Source organism: Haliotis rufescens, unplaced genomic scaffold (genome assembly GCF_023055435.1).
Source record: "Haliotis rufescens isolate VD_foot unplaced genomic scaffold, xgHalRufe1.0.p SCAF_4, whole genome shotgun sequence".
Taxonomy (NCBI): domain Eukaryota; kingdom Metazoa; phylum Mollusca; class Gastropoda; order Lepetellida; family Haliotidae; genus Haliotis; species Haliotis rufescens.
The window spans coordinates 16,840,124-16,857,193 of NW_025964112.1; the positions used below are offsets into that span (position 1 = coordinate 16,840,124).

At 35.5% G+C, this 17,070-nt stretch overlaps 1 protein-coding gene across 2 annotated transcripts in view; it reads right to left on the reverse strand.

Annotated features, from left to right (window-relative positions):
- The window catches only part of LOC124149208 (mutS protein homolog 4-like), a 36,450-nt gene that overhangs the window by 3,045 nt on the left and 16,335 nt on the right, over positions 1-17,070 (reverse strand). For both annotated transcript variants that reach the window (XM_046520643.2, XM_046520642.2), the window contains 5 exons: positions 16,118-16,190; positions 15,170-15,234; positions 5,858-5,928; positions 3,192-3,295; positions 1,315-1,403 (listed from right to left, as the gene is read on the reverse strand). In XM_046520643.2, coding sequence (XP_046376599.2) covers positions 1,315-1,403; positions 3,192-3,295; positions 5,858-5,928; positions 15,170-15,234; positions 16,118-16,190 — 402 coding nt within the window. The remainder of the gene's footprint in view (positions 1-1,314; positions 1,404-3,191; positions 3,296-5,857; positions 5,929-15,169; positions 15,235-16,117; positions 16,191-17,070) is intronic.

Consider the following 17,070-nt stretch of genomic DNA (forward strand, 5'->3'; position numbering starts at 1 on the left):
ATACATCAACTGCATTAAAAATGGACTTAAGAAGGATTTGTCCACCAAGCTACACAGCTAAAATAATGAATAAGACTGCCTCTGTGGTCAAGTTGATAGAGCATCTGCATGGAGAGCGGAAGTTTGGGGTTCCGTTCTTCTGCCATATCATACCAAAAGACATTAAAATATGGTACTTGCTGTTACTCTGCCTGGTGCTTGGCATTAAGGGTATAAAACAAGGTCTGGTCAGCTTGGAATCAGTATACTCTGTCTGAGTGGGGTATCTATGTTAGCCGGGATTACAAGAAGCCACACCCACACACACATCGTTATATATGTGCAATAATCTTGAACGTGATGCTAAAGAGTTTAGACCATTTCATCTCATGATGTTCTTCATCTTTGTATTTGTGGATCAAAACAATTGACAAAATTAAACTAAGAATCAGTCCATGTCTGTTAGATTTACTAATAAAATGTGTAGCAGGAACTGCAACAATGTTAAAGTGTCATCCATCATGTCCGTATTTGCTCCCTAGATGTAAACAGCTCCCACCATACAAAGGTGGCAAAATAATATAGATTCTTAGGCTACTGTTCATAATAGGTGTCCCCATAGGGGAAGAGAAACGATACCGGCACATACACTGCAATCATGGTAAACTGGTCCCAGACTAGCAAATAGGTGTGTGGACAAGTAGTTTTCTCCTAAATGGTAGTAATGTTACAATAGAAAACTAGTACAATGAATTGTGGAATTTAGCTCTGAGGTTTGTCCCTGCAGTGTACTGTTAATTCTTTTTACCCTCTGTTGTTCACAGAAAAGTGTGTACAAGCAGTATGATGTAAATTCCATATTGGATATTGCTGTTCCAAAACAGTCTGGTCAGTTTTTTACCTAATTTGTTAGTTTTTGGTGCCATGGACACCTAATATGTCCCATACCCTCTACCATCCTCAGAAAGGACCAACAGCATGAAGTAAATCCCTGCACCATATTACCCTCTGAACTTCAAAGAAAGGGTGAGCATGTACAGACAGTATGTACATTCATGCACCATATTACTCCCTACTGTCCAAAGCAGGGCTGAGCATGTACAGACAGTAATATTTCTGTTTCTGCACCAAACTCACCCCTACAGTTCACAAAGGCATGAGCATGTACAGACAGTATCACGTAAATTCCTGCACTAAATTCACCCCTTCAGTTCACAAAAGCATGAGCCTGTCCAGACAGTATGATGTGAATTCCTGCCCCACATTAACCCCTACTATTCACAAAAGGCATCAGCATGTACAGAATATATGATGTAAATTCCTGCACTATATTACCTTTCGCTGTTCCTCGAGATGTTTGGCCAGTGTTTTTGCCTCCTCTGTAACTGCTCTTGGCATTGTGGACACCTCTGCAAGCTGAAGCCCTATAAGGAAAGATCATGTAACAGTTTACCTAAACTCCTTCCATGCAAACTGGTATGGCTGGCTCATAAGTGAGTCAAACTTCAAAGCAGACACAGTAAATATACATGAAACATATCACATGAAATGAATGTGAATGCTGTAGCAATGTCCTCGTGAAAGGTAAAACATTGTAGGATGTACTGTAGTGAGAAACAAGTATTTAAAGCTTGAAGTATTCTGAAGATGTCAAAAGTCACTAAACAATCATGTATAATGAAGTAACATTAGCCACATCCATTCTGCCACTAGCAAAAAGAGGAAATAATTACAGACTTGTTAAATATTTCTGCTGGTTTTCAAACATTGATATCTCTTTGTGTGTCTGCTAGTATGATCAAAGATATTTGTGTACAAAGAAGGCTACACAAATGTAAACCATGAACCAATATTCTCCTCCAAGTATTCAATGAACAGAAAACATTTATTGAAAATGTCTAGACTTTGGAAGAAATACTACTTTCCAATTAAGATGTGACTGTACATCTACACAAGGAAATAAATTTGTTACAAAAAGTAGCATCAGGAACAATAGTTATTCCAAGCAGTGCAAAGAGAAATAGTTGGCTGTGTTGAAATCTCAGAGACAAGAATAGAAGCCTTGTCACATACCTCAGAAATGCAGAGGTTGGAGGATACTCCTCAGACAATTCACAAGTTGGGTTGAGATTTGCAGCATGTCAAACATAATCAAGATATGAGAAGAGCTTCAGCTGGAATATTTCTTACAGTCATGTCAACATTTAAATAATGGAAGCTTTGTCTGTACTTTAGCACATCGGCTTATTGTCCTACCAATCCATACCTCAGCTGCAGACTTTTAATATCTAACACAACTTTAATACCTGGGAATCATATGCTTTTACAGAACTCTATATGCAGATGGATAACCTTGGACAGCCGATTATCACGGCCACTGACTATCACTGCTTCAGAAATGCTGCTGTTTTAACCACAGACAATGAAAAATGTGCATATTAGTGCTATAAACTGTCTTCTAGTTTCTGGCTGATAATGTATATTTGTTGATCAGTTTTTCAGTCACAGAAGCTCCATTGCATTTAACAGAATTTCTCATCATAGATCAAATCAATTCAACTATTTTATAATTAGTTTGTAAACATTATTTTAGCATGTACTGTAATATAGACCTTGTCTTTCAGAAGTAAAGGGAAACAAATAAAATTTACATGATGAAAACACCAAAATTTTAATACATGTATGAGAAGATAAATTTACATACATAGAGAAAAAACTGTTAGTTAAGATATGTAACTTTATATGTTTCATCTGTTGAAAACTCATTTTATATAAACAGACCCATTCTCATTTAAATCAATTAAGTTATACTAACACTGTGTTACTTTTCAGCATACCAACATCACAAACAATGTTGTGAGTAATTGGGATTTCTTTCATTTAAGGATTTATATACAAATCAATAGTTTCAGCTTCCAAGTAAATTCACATACTGGACACCCAAACTAAGACAGTTTGGTAAATATGAAAAATAATAATAAGTTGAAAGCATATGCTTTTGGAAAGAGATGGGGTACTTATCACATCAAGAGGTATAGCTAAACTTTGATAGTTAAGTTCTAGTAACTAAATATAGTCATTTCAGTTGCTGCATTCCTACAGTTTTGTCATATATTCTGTCCACAAGGTAACTTTCTGAATGCGTTTGTGTAGTTTTTAATGCCTGTGAACAGTTTTGTTAAGTAAAAGACAATTTGACCAAAAAGACATACCATAATGTTTCTCCTGTGTTTTCCCTTTTGACAGCACATGCGTGTAGTTGATCTTCTCACAGTTACCCTCGGTGCTAAACACTCGCTGAACCTCGAAGAAATAGCTGAAACATAGTTACAACCCAGCTTCGAGATGATAAACTATGACATGTATTTGCAGTCTTTCAGACCACACGTAGAGATATTAATTCCACTTCCATTTAGACTGTAACTAGAGAGCAACTAATAAAACCATTGAATATGTACACACTTTAAATAGAAACAGCCACACAAATAAGAAAAGAGACTCAATCTCAATGAAGTGTGCATCAAAATGATTAAAACCCACCATTTTTTCAATGGAGACAGCAATAAACTAAATGCGTACATTATTGGTTCCACTGACAATGTGGCAGGTTTTCATCATTACATGGATACTTAATTGGGATTGTCTCTTGTTTGTAATTAGTGTGGCTATTTCTGTTTAAAGTGTGCACATATTCCACAGTTTGGTTGCTCAAGGCAAACATGGTCCAGACTACCGAAGTTTCCCTGAATGTCAAATAATAGCAGTTTAGACCAAGGACTGGCTATTAATCTTAAACAATCTAAGATCATGTATCAATTTCTTAAATATTAACAATAGCTAGTTAAAAGTTTTGCCCAGTGTTCACTTCTGACTTGCATGCACATCGTAACATTTTTTATTGATATTATCAAACAGTCACTGTCACATTGTTCCAGAAGTGTTCAAACTAAGTTATTTCAAGTCTTGCTTTGCCATTTGTAAACAGGATGAGCACAAATCTCTGTTTCCAAATTCTAACATATCACATAATCCACTGGGAACGGAGAGTGAAAATCTATAGTCTTGATTTTGTAAACCAAACTGGGATGTTCTTGCAGTTGATGATTTAACACCCTTTTCATGACATATTTGATGAGATTTAGAAATACTATTTTAAAGCACATTGTCTTAGCATGTAACCAGAAACTGTTCAACCGAGATCTTTATTTCAACTGCATGAACATTATTTAAGGGGGATACTTCTCCAAACATTCACTTGAACTGTGGGGTAGCCTAGTAGTTAAAGATTTTGCTTGTCACGCCAAAGACTCGGGTTCGATTACCCACATGGGTACAAAGTGCGAAGTCCATTTCTGGTGTCCCCTGCGTGTTGTTGCTGGAATATTGCTATAAGCGGTGCAACCCATTACTCACTCACTCTTCACCCAAACTGAAATTTTATTAAAACAAATCGAAAAGTTTGCAAAACATTGTTGTGTTAACATGGCTCTTGAAATTTTGTTTTCATCAGTGTTGTGCCATATTGACAGACAGTGGCCATTGTGGTGCTGCCATCATGACAGTCAATATTCCAAACTCTTGACAAATATGGGACCATTTTGTGACAGAACTTGAAATGTCCGAAACACTGACCAGTCAGTAAATATCAGGCATCATCCATGAGACCACAGCTAACTTTTTCCTTTGGGTCAATATTTGAGAATTTCAAGAGAATTTGGCAAAGTAGTTGTCGCTAACTGTATGAATCTCTTTTCTCCTAGTAAAGACGCACTTCGGCAAAATATGCAAAGTTCCTTTTATTGAAGCTGAGGATTTATGCAGCAATAGAAACTGACCTTTTTAGTCCACTAGTCCTTATAATGATAACATATAGCAAAACCCTTAAAAATTTCTCCCAGTCCTTATGATACCATAATTATTGGGCAGTGTGGCAAGGACAACAGGACTAGTGCCAATTTCTAACACTCTCATGTTAAAGTTGGAAAATGATAGCTAGCTTCACAAGGTGGCAGTAGATATAGCAGTATGTATAAGTAATATTGTCTATTTGTATTAAAATATTTAAGTATGGAAGCATCCTGTGGAGATTCTGAGATAGAATTGGTCCTCACTACCTAATGCTTGTAAATGGATTGTGTGATTAGATTTTATCGCTTGTTCATTGTTGCATGCCATTATTGGACATTGCTCATAATATCAATTACTTGCTTTTCTGGCCCAAACTTTATTGTTTGCTGGCTGCTGTGATATAGCTGGAATATTGCTGATTGAGACATAAAACAACATTCACACACTCGCAAATGATAGCACATTTACCACTAATTATTACTTATTATAATCAGTAATCAATCAGATACTCAGTAACACTGAAATGATTGATTGTATACATCATGGTCAGTATTCAATCGGTCAATATTTATTTATTTTATAAGCAGTTTCAGAAATAGGCACAAGTCACACCATCAAAACAAAAATGCTCAATGCTTAATGCTTCAGGTTTAATAGACATGTTGTGATAGACAAAAAGGCAATTCCCAGTAGTGGCATCCACTAGAATTCTGTATACCACATACTTGTCGATCAAATTTCAAAATGGTTCATGCAGAAATATCTGAGTAATGGGCAATAATGACATTTTAATATGAAAAATTGGATCAGAATTCTGTGAGCAATTATTAGAGACACCATGGCTGGAAACATGCTTACAAAGTTCCCAAGCCTTGTGTTTTCAAAGGAGATGTTGAAAATGTAAAAGATGAAAAGATGGACTGTGGACAACACACCATTCCATAAGTCACTTGATACTGAAAGTTCAGGTAAGCCAAACACTGTATGAGATTGATTGTTGTTCAAGCAGTTTAGTATTTGTCCCACTTACTTCTCCACATTTGGATAGAGACTATCCATATTTGTCAGTTCCATGAAATGTGTCACAAAGAACGTATATGCCTGAAAAAAAAAGTTATTGTTTTTAAAGCATGAAAACATGCCTAACATTCAGAAGAGAATATAAAAAGAGATTCTTTTTCTTGCTGACTCATTTCAAAACTATCATGCATACAAAATTAGTGCTTCAGAATGAGCCTGTGCTCAATTACTTAACAAACAAAGAATACAAATTGTCATTGTTAACGTTGTCATTCATATTGTCATGAACACACATAACAGAGCAGATAATAAGTACAATTGTTCAAATGTTAATACAAGTACAAACTTCACATATCTGAGATTTAGAAAGTTCTGTTTCAGTACTGGTTGTTGGTCTGGTAAATTGTAGGTGCTAAGCCTGCACCAACTGAAAAGTTAAAAAATATGTATCCTTTCTAATCAACTTAGAAACACGTTGGAGATTCCAGAGACAAAACTCTCAACAACACCTCATGTCACATGACTCAAATTCCATTCCTTTAAATACTAGGGGTGGGTATTGGAAGAAAGTCTGTATTGATATATCACAATAAGGAGAGCTGTATTGCAATACATATAGCGATACATATTGATGACCAAAGTATCTTTTTTTGTACCATATTTGTACTGTTCAAAAAGCCCCAAACTGATCAATATGGAATGTTAGTGTAAACAGCGCAAACCCCAGTTCACCTAAAAGCCTCAAGGTAGTAGATATAATCAATATACTAATGTTTCAATTCTTCTGTGACTGTGTTGGAAAATATCAATACACAAGAGTCATAGTGTGATACATGACTGATGTAAAACTGACAGCCATATTGCAACAAAAAGGTCATAATGGTAATATTGCGCACCCCTACCTAATACATTTATGTCCTAGATAGGTTGTACCCATGCATTAGATTTACTTAAATATCAGATAAATGCACAAGAAAACTAAACATTGTTTTTAAGAGACTAATATCAGGCTTCCTTTAGTTCTCATAGCCAACAGACATTACAGAGAAGCTTGAACTTTCAGTTGAAGTGTGCTAAAATCAATATGAATCACACATGTAATAATGACTTCACGTGCCTACAGCATTGTTGACTTAATCATGAAGACACCACTCTACAAAACACACAACAATGTTGAAGTAATGTGTAATGACACTACCTCCTAGTAGTAGAAGACGAGTGACAGTACTTTATTGGCTATAATGGTAGTTGTAAGAACAATGGTTAAGGCAAAACACAAACATCACTTTTTACTTTCTACTCAAAGCGCCGAACAGATGGCATAGGTGTTCATGCAGTTAGTCTAGTTGTACATGTATGCAGCTCAGTGGCACTGTTGTACAAAGTCTATATGTAGGAGTACATATTTTAGATATAATTGTAATGCATGACCCCAAATGACAAACACCAATTGGACAGCCTCAGTCGTGCCACAATCCTTGCCAGTGGGATGGTGACTAATACTGTAAACACAGTCACGCTGTCATGAATTGTTGATGACATAGATCTTAAAATTGCAAATGTGTGTTATACTGATTTCACTAAAGTTGTGTCAGAAATCCTGTATTTTCTTCACACTCAAGAAATACAAAAGCCTGTCTAAAAATATTTAAATCAGTATGACACAGGGACTCATGGAATAGTCTCAGTACACTGAACTAATCTATAACAAGTCAAATCTAAATGAAGATCATACTGTTGACAAAGATTTCAAAACAATATTCCTATTGTACTTTTAGCGGGACTATTATAACAAGTTTACACAAGCTATTAGCCTAAGGGCATTAAATGTTGTAAAATCCTATTATGAGGACTGGGTGGCAACCATGTGACTTGGCTGATCTCTTGTCACTGTGGCCCGAAGATGTGGTTCGATACCAAACATGCTGCCTCACACCATTATATTATCCCAGAAATACCTCACTATAAATCACTGTGTTTTCCTTCCTTTCTTTACTTGATGAAATACACCATATACATAGTCCTCCCAAACATTCATGCTTCGTGACATGACAATCAATGTACGCAGAAGTCTTGAACAGTTGGTTTACAAAATATAAAACATATTCATTAAAATGCCTTCCACTTCAGATTTTTTAGAAATTTGGATGGAAATTGAATACATATAATAATTTATGGTAGCCTAATACATAAATTATATTTTTTTTGTAACATTAATATATTAAACAAGCTAGGAATTTTATACCTTGTACAAGCATTTGAATTTGACATAAGATCCATAAATTCATTTGTGTTACCTCAATAGATGTGTCATGGCCCAGGGGTGCTCATAAATTGAATTATGGAGACATTTATCATACATATATCAAAATCAAAAGGAACGAGATGTCATCTGTCACCCTTCATTTCATCAATTCATTGTAAATAGGTGTAGATGATACATTTCAACTGTCATGTTTAAGCACCAGTTACGAATAAACTGTTATATAAGTGAAACAGTGCTAAATGTAATAAATATGTATTAAATTGTAACAGCATATCAATATCTATAATAATTCTATAACCAAACATATAGATGATCTGTGAAAGATTTTCTTATTCTTCAAAAATAAATATAAATTGTGAGTGTTGTAAATACTGGATACTTTATTGATCATGTTGATATAAAATACTCTAAGGTAAAACACAAGGTGCTCACTCAACCAAGCAATTGGTCCAGTGTTGAAAGTTTTCTTTGAATATGCACAAATTTCATATTTTTATCAGTTGCCCATTTGTTATCATTATTCAGACAAGTGCTGTGAAAAGTGAGTCATTTTCCCTGCACTCCCTTGAATTATTTACATTCTTGTCAACACTACTGTCATAGGAGTGCAAAAAATGTTCTCAAACATGCCATTCATGTGGCCAAAATGTCCCATATGCTCTACATTCCCTGTGCTATTAACAGGGAAAGGTGAGACAAGCAAACAATCTCCAATAAAGGTTTAAAGTCTCCTCAAGGAGATTCATTAGAAAATACACAGAACCCTCTGTGAAAAAAAATTATGAATAGGCACTGAAATCACTGTTCACACTTTTCTTAATGTGTTAAGGGCACAACAGCCTTAACAATAACTCTGCCATTGTTTCAAAACTAATCCTTGTTGAAGTTACATAAAGCTTATCAAAGTCTTGTGCTGAAACACTTGGCTAAGAACTGAATACGAATGAATTTTCCCCTTTACCTATTGAAAGGGTGTGGGTCAAGTAGGCACTGTGATACTGCAATGCGAAGTTGTGCTGTTCAGTGTCTAGGCATCACAAAACAGGGCTACAAAGCTGAACCAAAAGACAACATTCATTCAACAGATCCCAATTAATCTTTACAAATCACTGTGACACCTAGGGCTAGAGTAATAGCAAGCATGGAAACATTTCCATTGAATTGAGTATTTGCTGCTGACAAACACTGCTCCTCTACATACATGTGAAAAAATATGCTGTCAAAGGCCTTTGAGAAATCAATGAAGAGGCAGTAAAATCTTCCATGGTTTTTTTTAATAAATATTTCTGAGCCATAGTCTGTAATACAAAAATATTATCAATTGTTGAATAATTTTGTCTAAAGCCAGCTTGCGATTCATACAATATTGCTAGACTCACGCCATGTTTTAATTCTATTGTTTACAATTGACGTAAACAGTTTGCATATTGAGTTGATTAAAGATATTCCTCTGTAATTGTTGGGGTTATTGGTCACACCTGATTTGTGGATTGGACACATAATACTTTTACCCCAGTCATATGGGAATTCACCCTTATTCAGTATCTCATTAAACAATTTGGAAAAAATAGGTGTTGTATAATGCTTTGTTACTTTAATAGAGTCCATTTGGACCTGGCAATTTGCCATTTTTCAATGACTTTAAGCCAAAGTAAATTTCTTCATTTGAGATTTCTTTATCTAGATCATTATTTATTTTGTTTTCTGAAATATTCTCTTTTTTGGGGCAAATAGTCTTTTAAATCTATTGCAGTTAGTTCTGTAATTACATATATCTAAAGCATAGTGTCTGTGGGCTCTAAGAGATGAATATTTTGTATTTTTGGCACATTGAAGGTAATTATCCCACTAGGGTGGTTGTCTATTTGATATGTGTTTTTTCTTATTGCCCATATATAATTTTCTTGAGTCTTCAGCTACATTTTGAAAAATATTAACTAACAGATCTAGTCCTTCCAGGATGTTATCTTCAATTGTTGAAGATATCTGATCATACATTGGTAGAAATAAACCCTGAAATCTAATTAGAAAAGATTTTGCATTTTCCTTATTCCACTCATATTTTACCCAGTTTGCAACCTCATCATCATTTTTATCAGTAGTTTGATTTGTGTTATCTGTAGGCATTGGTGTAAATTTTAGTGGCAAATTCCATTGTTGTAAGATGCATTAAATCTAGTTTTTCTTGGCATTTCAAAGTATCTTGGCATTATTTATAGTCAGTTTTATTATTCCCAAGTCAAAGGCTTGTATTATCATTATGGACAGGTGGTATCTAGAAATACATAAAATCAAACTCTCTTTCTAAAGTTACACTGAATCATTTTCTTGTTTCATGCAAGTTAGTTTTGGAAACAAATGACGATTTTCATTTTGTTGTTTTGAGGAAAAATAGAATCTAATCAATTTGGGTGAAATTTATATTCATCATGTACACTTTTACCACATTTTAAACTCCAAGTATATATGAAAAAGACACTGTTATTTTACATGATACCAAGTACATATCATACACTATTCAAGTAGACAGTTTTTTCATGTTCTATCATTTTCTAATTTCAAAATGATAAAACAGGCCCATTGAAATGCAAATATGTTGAAGATACGTAATATATTAGCAACCAATCTTCAATGATGATTCATCCCCTTCAACTAATCAGTTACAACCATTGAGTGACTGATCAGATGATTATTAGGGGCAACATATATTTTGATATACATTTAATCATCAAACTACAACACATATGACTTAACGAGTCAAAGTATGTCTCCATTCTCTGTCAACTAAGATTCGTTTCAAGATGTCAGTAGTGGGAATATGATCGTGGTTGTTGAAAATAACGGTGAGTTGGTAAAGCCGACATTAAGGAATGGGGCAATCAGATGTTGTAAGTACCGGAAGGACACACGATTTTGCCGAAATTAAAGTAAATATTATTGAATGAAAGTTTGATTAAAATTAATAAAATAGATTACGTAGATTACAAACATGAGTCCAGATATACAATGAACACTATTTCTTCTGATGGTGTAACGACAGGATTAACTTGCGTAATTAAATATGTATTTGTTTATATTCTATCATGAGGGATCATGATGAGACAAAGTTTTAGGTCGAGGTCCAGCTTATCTACTGCACATGACATTTTGATACAGATTTCAAGGACCAAGTTAAAACCTCAACTTATCTATGAGATCGACTTATCTATGGTCATATACGGTAATGACAAACTGACTCATTCAGTTAGGGTGGGCAGGAGACTACAACAGAGCATAGGTGATTAATAAAGGGTATTTCAACCAATCTAACATGAACGTGGGATAGGTAAGACATTTAAATAGGTCCATGATAAAGCACATTCCATGTCTGCTCAGTGTTATCAGTACAGGTAGGAAGAAAGCAAATATTTTCTTTTGCATTCTCACAAATCCAGTCATACAAGGGAAGGTCTTACATCAACTCATACCAAAGATACTCGTCAAACTTAAATCTTTCATGATCAAAACATCTTTGACACACATTTATACAGAATGATTTTCGATGCTAGATTTGCAAGTAACAGTAGCCCTTAACTATTATATTCAAGTGGATTGGGACTGAAACAATTGGTGATCTATTAGCCATTGATATTTAAGTGGTAGACCACTTTTGAATGCATGCACTTCATAACAAACTGTGATATATGTACAAACATGGGGAGGATATTTCCCACAATATTGAATTCATCTCATTGATCTAGATAAGGACAATAGATTGTATATTTGTTTAATGCTTCACTTAGCAATGATCCGGCTATATAACAGCAGCCTGTACATAATGAAGTCTGGATCAACAAACTAAGCAATTGACACTACCATTATGAGCTTAGTCCTTCAGGACACAATGACAAACAATCATCAAAGTCACTGAATCTGACCACCCGATCCACATGGTTGCCTGTTATGACAACTTTGACAAGTATTGGCTATTTGGGTACAAATTCCTAACCGGATTCAAAATACGACTCATGTACTTAGAGATAAAAGTATCAACTGATTTACTTGGGCAACTGTTAGTGTGATCAACTTGTTGCTGACGTGTTCCGCTGAACTAAAATTAATGCTTTTGATACTGTGTACATATTTACTCATGAGATTAACATCCTGTTTCTTTCTATTTCAAGAAAGTACCCAGGGTATATTGCCACATCAAGATTTCACCAAACACATCTTAATTACAGACAGCTCGATTAAGTAAATATGGGTCCACAATCTCAAACTGATACCTGAGAAGTTAATAGTTCAGGGTATATCTAACCTTGGTAACATGGTTAGGAAAACTACAAGTACATATTCTACCGACACAAAATCACTAATGATTTCAATGTAGCTATGATTGAGGAGCACATGTTCATTACCGTGGCATTGCATCTGAATGTAACACAGGGTTCGACAAATATGCCGGGCCAACTAGACAAATGCTAGTGAAACTTGATCTGGGCCGGTAATTTTATATTTATACTGGACCAGCTGGTTATTGAAATAATATAGTGTACCAATCGCTTTAAGTCAGGTTAAAACTCACTCGATCTTTTATTCAGTAAACAAAAGCCGTACACTAACATGTCTCTGCCAACTACCAATCTTAGTTACCTCCCTTACTGAGACCGTAACACGATGTATAAAATATCTGAAAACTCGCTATTTATGTCCGTGTGGCATGTACATGCTATGATAAGAACTCTACATAGGAAAGTGTGAGACCAGTTGTTAATAACCAATAAATTCCATCGTAGCAAACAGGAAGTGATTAATGTGACCATTCAAATTAATGCTACTTTCTACGCTTCACATACCGCTATTCTGTAATGGCCGTCACAGCCGGATCCGCTTTGTGGAATTATTTAAAACCTAAAGCCACTGCGGCAAATGGAAAAGCCCTATGAACCAACACAAAGTGTAAGAAAGAGGGGAAGGACATTCCAACAGTCGTGGAAGCTCAAATTTCCATAGTCAGAAGAGCATGAAACAAACAAAGTCAGTAAAGTCATGAATAAAATGACCTTAACTATATTGACAAGTGTTTGCTCTCTTAAATTTCTGAATTTCTGTTAGACTTGTAACTTAATATCTGTAATATTTCTTACTTGACCAGTGGGCTAGCGTGTAGATAAGACATTTGTCAAACCCTGTAACATCTAATGAAATTTCTCATCAGGCATATGACATAAAGCATGTGATGCACATGAACACAGAAGGGGTTTAACGCCGTGTTCAAGTTAATTGTACTTATATAGCAATGTGCATGCACGTGTCTGTGTAACTGTGTGTGTGGCTGCTTGGACTAGTCCGGACTATTGCTGATTTTATATTGCTAGCCAACTGAGATACCATGCCACAGATACCCCACTCAGACACAGTGTACTGACGCCAAGGCAATCAGTCATTGTTTTAGTCCCTTAATGCCACGCACCAGGCAGGGTAACAACAAGTACCATCTTTTAACGTCTTTTGGTATGACGCAGCTGGTCATCTAACCCCCAACCTTCTGCTCACTGGGCAGGCGCTCTACCACTAGACCATGGAGTCAGTCATGTGTGCCAACAGGGCATCACAAATGTAATTTAGCTTTGCACACACTTAAAACTGCCTCCGAGACAGTATCTCAACAAAAAGGCAGAATAGAGACTTGTGTGTACGACAGAATGGGGACATCAATATCCCAAGTTGCCCAAATGTTTGGCAAATCAAAAAGTGTAATTTTTCAACTGTGGGACAAGTACAGTCAAACAGGTGGCGTGGGTGTGTCACAGTGTCAGGCCAGAAAAATGACACCTAGCCAAGATCATCTCATTACATTAATTACACTACACAACAGATTCAAATCTGTTCCTGTTATCAAAGCAACTTCCATACAATAACAAAAATTAAGGCAAATTTCAACATCTACCATTAAAAAATGCTCTATGCAGGTAGCCTGAAAGCATGGCATCCTGCAAAGGGGGTGACCCTAACAGCTGGTGGCAAAGATTGGGATAGCCTATGCAAACCTAGGGACAAATTGTGCACCAACAAATCAAGGTTTTGTCTCCTATTCACCGATTGCAGAAAACGTTGTTGGCGATGTTGCGGAAAGTGGTATGCAAGGGCAACAATTCTTGGCCTTGATCGATATTAGAGGTGGTAGTGTCATGGTGGTCGGTAGTATATATATGAAAAAGTTAACAAAATCAACCTACATTGAGTAAGCAAATGTTGTTTAGTGGTATTCCAGTTACAAGTATGTCTAGTAGCCTTTAAAAAATAAAAGCAGTGCCATTGCACTGTAGCTCACAGGAACACGTAGTCAAGAGATTAAAATGTCAACAAAGACAGCTTCTCACCATAAGTTGCTGTCATCATTGGTGGGAATAAGCATGAGCAACTTAAACTAGTTTCTAAAGAGATGATGCTTACAGTGCAAAGAAATGCAGTTTGAGGGAATTTATGAGAATTGTCAAAACACCAAGCTTAATTCAAGGTCCATCTTTAAATTATCACCAAAAACAACCATATGACCCATACTAGCTAAGCATAGAACAATACCAAATTTCATTACATTTTTAACAAAAATGGCTGAGTAACAGCCATAAATAAGTTTTTCAATAGGACTGCTGTGGAGGCCATACTAAAAATTAGACTCGAATCTTTGAACAATTTGGATTGGCACAATTGGTAGGAAGAAAAAAGTGACGTCAGCTTCATTGGTCTTGGTCTTCATGTTTACAATGGACGATGGACAAACGGACCACAACATAACTTTACTTGACTATAAGCCAGGAAAGCTAAAATCTGGGAGTTTGCTCATTTCATAAACCAATGATTTCCATGGCTAAAACTTCTTTACTTACCATGACAGCTGGACATTTGCTGACCTTTACTAATCACTCTCTCACTGACTGTAGCAAGTAGCAAGTACCAATGAAGTACATGTATTATGTATCAATATGTACACAGCAGACCTTTTCAATGATCGATTGTTTCACTGCATTTCACACAGTATCATGCATTCTAACAGGATATTGTTCACTAGCCTACCTTGAACTTGAGCAGATATTCACAAATAGCATGGCAGATCCCAACACCCTCTTCAGCACTGGTGCCTATAAAAAACAAAAAACAAGGACCCTCCATAGTTTGTGTTAATTCAATGGGAAAACATAACATAACATAAATACCTGCTTTTTTGGTGCCTTAGAATCTTAAAAGTTCAAGAATCCAAGTTTGAAAGATGACTTCATGAGAATTGTTTTTCGGTTACTGTGTTTGTTTTCTATCTTAGGATAATGATGCATATAAATATACAAAGACAAACATATATATACTGTTTGAAAAAGAAATGTAAATGTCAAACGTGAGGATGAGCTAAAATGCACTTTCTGCCAATGATGTTTGAAAGTTTGAAATCTGTTTATATTATCTGTTTGAGTAAATGAGAAGAAAAGGATGATAGATAAAGAAACGCTGAGCTTGTGTTTAATTGTCATAATGGCCAGTTCCACTAACTAGTCTACCAAACAATTTCAGTAAATTTACACTTGGGTCCAAATGGTCTAACCTATTTAAACTATGGCTAAAAGTCAAAGAGCCTAAGGACTCAAAATGCTTCCACAAGAATCATATTTCAAAAGATATTTGTGAAATCTATGCTTAACTGTGAGACCTATGTGTGAGTCACTCTTAATGATGAACATGAAATGTGTTCACTGAGCCTTGCACACTCATACACCTAGCTCACTGGCAACTCAGATTATGAAATGCATGTCCCAGGGCAAGGATACAGGACAATTCAAGTATATTTAACAATTGCCAAAATACTGTTTGCCCTATTCATATAGGAAAAACTTGAACATATTTATCAATAACCAAGATATTGCTTGCCCATGTTGATTTGCCTATAATAAGCAAACAAGCCTGTGATTAGACAAAGCTGTTTTCAAACAGAGGAGTAATTGATTTAAATACTGGTAATGTTTAATGTCTCACCTCTTCCAAGTTCATCAATGATGATGAGACTGTCATTACAGGCATTCTGGCAGATATAGTTGATTTCCTTCATCTGAAGCAGATATTTTACACACGCTTCAGTGAGATAGGTGGTGCACATTATTAGTAGGAGTATTTGTTGTTACACAACATAAAACAAAAGAAATCATTTATGAAACAACAAAGCCAAAGGCCACCATCAAAATCATGTTGGCTGTGTTATGGGTTTTCGGATGCTTCAGAAACATTTTTAGTTTTCTCTCTAATCACATGCACAACTGTAAAACATCTCATGCACATATAACAGACAACTTTCTATTAAAAACAAGCCATCATCGAGTATTTACAATGTTTGTGTGATGCTACACCCCCAATTATAGCACGAGTAACATATTACATCTATGTCCAAAAACCTATGATCTGATGATAAGTTGAGTTTCATTTTCCCAACAATTCTATTTCTAATGGATAATGGACAATGGACAAGAAGAGGTCATCTATATCCCCCACCTTAGGACAATTCACTCACTTAGATATCATGAATTGTATGATATCATGAAATAGCAGAAGGCACATCTACACTACATGGTAAATGTATGTACTAAGTTTCAGAAGATGGCTCGAATAGTTTTCGAACTCTGCTCCAGAACTGAAAAACCACTGTTTCACAGTCGGTTCAGAGACTAAGTCCAAAGTTCAAAAACTTATATAAAATATTATATTAATAATGCAGGGGAAACCAAAATAGCCAAAGGCACATCTACACCATATGGTGAATGTCTGAAAATGAAACATGATGGACGGACAGATCCCATATCTATATAACTACCAAAAAAAAATTATCTTAGAAAAGAACAGTATAATCTGAGATCACTGCAAACAGATGATGAAGAAACCAATCCCTTTCTGACAGAAATAAATACTCATCACTATTAAAAGAAGTAATTATTTTT